The sequence below is a fragment of the Coturnix japonica genome, chromosome 22, assembly GCF_001577835.2.
Source record: "Coturnix japonica isolate 7356 chromosome 22, Coturnix japonica 2.1, whole genome shotgun sequence".
Classification (NCBI taxonomy): domain Eukaryota; kingdom Metazoa; phylum Chordata; class Aves; order Galliformes; family Phasianidae; genus Coturnix; species Coturnix japonica.
In genome coordinates, this window is record NC_029537.1 from 1,212,265 (window position 1) to 1,218,254 (window position 5,990).

At 44.9% G+C, this 5,990-nt stretch overlaps 1 protein-coding gene across 3 annotated transcripts in view; it reads left to right on the forward strand.

Annotated features, from left to right (window-relative positions):
- LOC107323670 (tetraspanin-15-like) overlaps window positions 1-5,890 on the forward strand; it is a 29,634-nt gene extending 23,744 nt beyond the window's left edge. For all 3 annotated transcript variants that reach the window (XM_032448861.1, XM_015882993.2, XM_015882994.2), the window contains 3 exons: window positions 419-472; window positions 1,027-1,143; window positions 5,373-5,890. In XM_032448861.1, coding sequence (XP_032304752.1) covers window positions 419-472; window positions 1,027-1,143; window positions 5,373-5,624 — 423 coding nt within the window. In that variant the 3' untranslated portion in view covers window positions 5,625-5,890. The remainder of the gene's footprint in view (window positions 1-418; window positions 473-1,026; window positions 1,144-5,372) is intronic.
- Window positions 5,891-5,990: the final 100 nt, after the last annotated feature.

The window sequence follows — 5,990 nt, forward strand, 5'->3', positions numbered from 1 at the left end:
CAACATCAGAAGATCAGTCCTGAGAGGTATGAAGCTTTCTAGGTCAGGACATGATGGAGCTTCTGCCCCCCATCTGGGAGGCTTTGGGGAAGTTCCCCTTTGGTTTCTGGGAAACCAAATACATTTAATCCTGGTGAAATTCCCTTTGTTATGAAGGAGAGACGCAGCTAAAAATGTGAGACAAGGTGGTTAGAATTAAGCAAGGGGGAAGTCAAGGGAACATCTTACAGAGCTGCTTTGTTCAGTGCTCATGTAACACAGGAGTGGTCCCAACTTGAATCACTGGACAAGGGATGAGAAGCATCCTCTGAAATGGCAGAAACCAAAGAGGAAAGTGGTTCAAGAAAATCATTTTCTTGTTTCCTATCTGTTGTCTTTGGTTTCTTCTGGTCCAGGTTTGTGCTGTCTCTGTTCACAGGTCCCCGGAGAAGTCATTAACACCTTGTGTGGATACAGGACACTTGATAAAGAGGTAATGTTTGCTTTTTCCTTCTTCTGTACAAAAAAACCCTTGTGAAGCCCTTCCCAAAACACCCCTAAAATGACCTGAAGCTCTGCCTCACAATGGAAGGCTCTTCCCAATAGTGACAGTTGTTTCTGCAGCTGTATGTACATTTATTTTTATTCATATTGATTAGCATCCCAAGGTCCTGTGTGGGCTCAAAGTGTGTGAGTACACAGCATGTTTGGGTGCTGTATGCAGGCTTTGGTGGGGCCTTTTTGTGAGTAATGAGCTCTCTTTGGTCAGTCCTAACAAATACTGGCCCTGAGGTTTGGTTTTGGTGGTAGAACTGATTGTGAGGCCGCCAGGGGTGACTGTAGGACTGTGTCACAGCAGAGAGATGCAGTATGGACTGTGATATAAAGGGACTGGTTTTTGGCAAGAAAACCCAAGGAAAGGAAGTCTAGTCTAAGAAATGGATTCCCAAACGCTTTGCCATGGAGCTCCTTTGCAGAATGGAGCAAACCCACCCAAACCCATAACATCAGTTCTGACTGCAGTGCTTCTTTTCAACCTTCCTCCAGCGCCTGGAGCTGCTCGATGTCATCCACGTGCGAGGCTGCATTCACGCCGTCGGGCTGTGGCTGAAAGATAACTTTGAGTCCACTCTGAGCATTGTTTGCTCCCTTCTGCTTCCCCAGGTAGGTTGTGGATCATGTCAGGATCCTCTTGGCTTCTTTCTCTGTTCTGGGGGAGGAAAATGATTTGTTTTTAAGTAGCTTTTATATCTGAGATCTGTCCCAAGTGGGAATGTAACAGCACTTTCTAGAGCAACCTTAGCAAAATTAGCAATTTACTGCTGTGGTGCTGGCTGTCTCATAGCACAGTCCCACATTTAATTAATGTTCGAGTAATAGCATCTGAAAGCAAGACATGCATATGATACCCAGAAATCATGTTGCATTTGTTTTTACATCTCTCTTCAAGCAGCGTGTAAATATCAACCAAAAGAAACCATAATCATAAATTCAGCAGCTATTTCCATGCATCGTGAAATCTGTGCTTAAATCATTGGCCATTACCAATGCCTGAGAATCCAGGCAGTTTTCCAGCACAAGTAATTAAGCTCTACATCACAAATGCTGGATATGGTGAGAAATGTTGAGTTGCAGTGAGGGTTTCTCCTTTGGAGCACTGTTGGCACTTTGCTTGCAAAGATATTCATATCTCTTAGCTCTTTACAGGATAATCTTTAACAGAACTGTAGTAATATGGTGCTCATTAAGTCTTTTATTATTATTATTGTTATTATTTATTTCCTTCAAGGCTCATGTATGAAAGCTTCCTCTTTAACTCCTTGGGTATAACTTTGGGTTTGCCACTGGAGGTACTTGGTGGTGCTTTATGGGGTTTTATCTAAATGAGGGTGAAATGATGATGTATTTTTCCTGGGCTTCCACTAGCATTGATATATAGAATAGTGGTTGAGTAGAGTAGAAGCTATTTGGGAAACAGGTGCCACATTGAGTTAATTTTTTAAAGGACTGACTCTCCTGAGTGTCTCAGATGATCATAGAATCACCATATCACAGAATCACCAAGGTTGGAAAAGACCTACGAGATCATTCAGTCCAACCATCCACCTACCACCAATATTTCCCCACTGAACCACATCCCTTAGTGCAACATCTAAATGCTTTCTAAACTCCTCAGATCCATTCCGACCCGTTCTTGATCTGCATGAAAACAATGAGGTGAGGGAGCAGTTTGCCCAGTCCTTGCTGCATTTATTGATTGCCATCTCTGCAGTGTGCAGATGAGAATGGAGCCTCTGCTGTGCCACCAACAGGAAACACAACAGGCACAGAAATAGGGTGAGAAAGTGCCATAAAAGAGGCGGCCGCTTCCATCTGCCTTGCAGGATGTCAAGAGCCCATTACAGGAGCTGCCTGTTGCGTTATCCATTAACCTACCAACATGGTGCTCTTAATTAGGAAGGACAGGGAGACAAACCAGTGATGGCAATAAGGATTGCTGAGCCTTGATGAATATCAAGTGCTTTCGAGTGAGCGTTGTGATTTTCCTGGCACCCCCTTCAATGCTCTTCAGATCAAGAATGTCGTTCTTCCCATCTGCTTTCAACTTCCAGGTTTTAAATATAAATTGGATTTGATGCTGTCAAGTTTTGGAGGGAATTAAGTTATAAATGGCTGCCTGCGTTGCCAGGAGCTGTCAGCCCAGAAACAGCTTCAACCCCAGCAACTGCCAATGGAAAACCAGGATGAGAATATTGTCCTTGAGCTCCCAGTCTGAAGAGAGCACTGCTGACATGGAAAGGTGGTGGTGCCTTGAGATTTGGGTAAACATATTAACGTGTCTCATCTTCGGCCATTGGGCATTTTTTCTCCATCCTAAAGAAGGAGAAAAGAACAGAAGTCCAATTAAAAATCAAATCTCTGATGGGTCATCTCCAAGGATTAACATCTAATATTACCAACTTGCAGAAGACCCTTGTTGGGTTAATGGATTATTCCTGCCCTTCCCAAACCATCTCTTTTCAGCCTTTCCTGGATACCTCTTAAGGCAGTTCTTTGTGCCTTGCAGTAATAATGGTGAACAAGGTGACACATTTGCTGTCTCACATTCAATAACAGTTTATTTTCTGCAGCAATGGTTTGGAAACATCAACAGACGTTGTCCTGGTATCGCTGCTCAGCTGGACAGGCAGACACCCATAGTTAAAACATAATACAGTGCCCAGTTATAATTAGTGTCACTAATCTAAGTTAGCTAGGAATAATTATAGGTTCAGGATCAAATTGTCTTTTTAATTTGCTTTTTGAGCTTTTGCTGTTTTGCATAGAGAAAACTCACAGGTGTTCCAGAGAAAGCCAGTAGCATGGAATTGCATGGGAACCTTCTGGGTTGAACTGAGCAGTTATCGTTGGGTCTTTGAGTTAAATAACAAAATATCAGACTGTTTGCCCCTCCATCCTCCCAGGTGGATCAGAAACAAGTAAAACCCCTGTCAGTCTGTGCTTTGATTCTTTGTTTTTTTTTTCTCTCTGATAGACCTGAATTTCCTTTAGCTGCTTGGGTTGGATGGATGAGCTTCCAGATGGCCCTTGCTGATTGCAGAGGTCCCACTCTCTAGTTCCTTCTTGATGGTTGAGAAGGGAAAATGAAGAGGTTGCTTTGCCCAGATTGGGCAAAGTTCAGCTGCTGCTCTCTGGGCGAGACCCAGAATGATGCTGAAAGGTGGAGAAAAAGGGCATTGGTTGCAGTAAGATGCTGCTTTGCCAGCTCAAAGCTGCTTGTTTGCAGCTGGGAGAAGACAGAGAGATAGGAAACAGAGATAGGGACCTCGTGAGGCAGCAGCAGTGCCTTCTGTCCCTTGCTGAATGCCAGCCAGAAAGAACAGGCAAATAGCTGCTTCCAGTGACCCACCAGTGGTAGCTTGAAGTCATTACAAGGGGAAAAAGCAGAGAGAACAGCTTTTTTCCCCCTCTTTTTTTTCCTTTAATCTGATGCTTCACCCATTGTGGTAACACGCTCCTCTGCAATAAAGCCTTCCTTCATATTGCAGCGCAATAAAATCAGCACTCCCATTAGAAGTCTCTTTACTTCTGGAAAACATGGTGCCCTTGGTGCTGGGGATATTGAATTCATCTATATTCCTGACAGCTTTTTCCATTTTCATTAAGTGGAAGTGGATATTTAGAACTGAGCTGGAGAGGCAGTTGGTTCATTACTCAGAAGAGAATGAAGGTGTGGGGATACAGGCTGCTGGCTGAGGACTTGGGGTGCCTTAATTAAGTTAAATCCCCTGCTTCACCCCAGTGCTGTGTCCCATCAGGAGGAGAGAAATAGGAGGCAAATTTCCAGCACTGCATCCCCAAACCTGGCTGGTTTTGCAGGACGGGATCTGTTTGGATTCAAGTTATTGCAGACACAAATCTTTTTCCCTGAATTACTGTTTGGTAACAGAGGAAAAATTTATGTGCTTGCCTAAAAATGTGTCCCTTCAAAGAGGTTTGTTCTCCTGGTCCCTTCACTGTAACAGCAGTGGGCTGTTAGTCTGCCCAGTGACCTCACAGAAGTAAATAATGCTGGAGCATGACATATATTTGGGTATTATTTTAAGACTTTTGAAGTCCTTGGGGGACTCTGCTGTTGGATGTGGATGAGAACAACCTTATTTTCAGCATGGGTATTAACTGTGGTTGCTCTGGGCTCTCTCTTATTTCCATAGGGAGGTGAAGGTGCCCCCAAGCACCATGCATTGCCTTGGACTCCTGCATCCCTCCTCTCCACAGGCTGTACAATGTCCCCATTTGTATTTTCCTTCACTCTCCCCCTTTGCAGACCTTAATGGATCAGCTGGGATGCAGCTCAATTATCAAAAAATGTTAATTTTTCAGCTCCCAGAGCAATGCACTGCAGTACTGCAGGAGATGCCAATGGATGGATGGTGCAGATATCACCCCAAAGGAAGCATCGGGTGAAATCAAAGCAATGGATTTGAATCCCTGGGCTGCTGGAAACACTTGTCTTTATCCTCCTTAAGATCTAAATTGTTATTTCTTTTTCCCCTGACAGCCAAGCAGGGAAATAACCCAAGTGGCACCATCCTTGCAGCATTATCCTAATTTTAGCCAGAACACAGACCTGTGCCACTCTCTTTGCAACGCTCACAGTGATATCCAGCATGCCCTGTGATCAGGGCCAGTGTGGGAAGTCATGAGACAGACAGAGCTATCAGCAGATTTAGCAAAGATCCTCCTGCTCTGTCAGCTGGCATTACTGCATCACGTCCTCTCTCATCTCCTTCTCAGGTTGCAGAGCAAGGGCGACAGCCCCTCTTGCACACAGAGACCTTTGGGGATGGTTTGCATGCCTGTGTGGTGGCTTTGACTTGTGCATTTTGCAGGTGGTTGGCCTGGTGATGGCGTGGCTGTATTGGCAAAAGCTGGATGAGATTTACTCCCAGCTGGACACCGTGGACTTCAAGATGCTGGAGGTGCGTGATTTCAGCTTCGGGGCATTGGACCTGAGTGGTGCAGGCTGGTGCTGGTGCTTGCCCAAGGAAGGAGGATACATCCCCGTCAATGCCATGGAGGAGGATGAGGAGGAGGAAGAGGAGGAAGGCGTCTGCCATAAGAATGAGGAGCCGGAGGGCTGAAAGCAGCAGTGGAAAAGGAAGCTTTGAGCAGACTTAGTGAGGCAGCTGATGCTGAATGTGACGATATTGCAGTCTGTTTTCTCAGGTTCAGGGGATACCTTTGGGGAAAACTGCAAAGTAGCATTGGGAGGCTGTAACAGTGCAATGCACTGTGTGGGCTCATGAGCTCCCCAGAGCCCTTTTATTACATTGCTGACTTGAAGTATTTGTACATCTCTTTATTATTATTATTATTTTTTAACACAATAAACGGGACTGCTGTTCTGTTTTGCAAAGTCACTGGCACTTGCTGCATGCTGGTTGAGTTGCTGGGTGGGAGAAGCAGCACTAGTGCATGTTGGGCTATTGTTATGTTTATGTTTATCC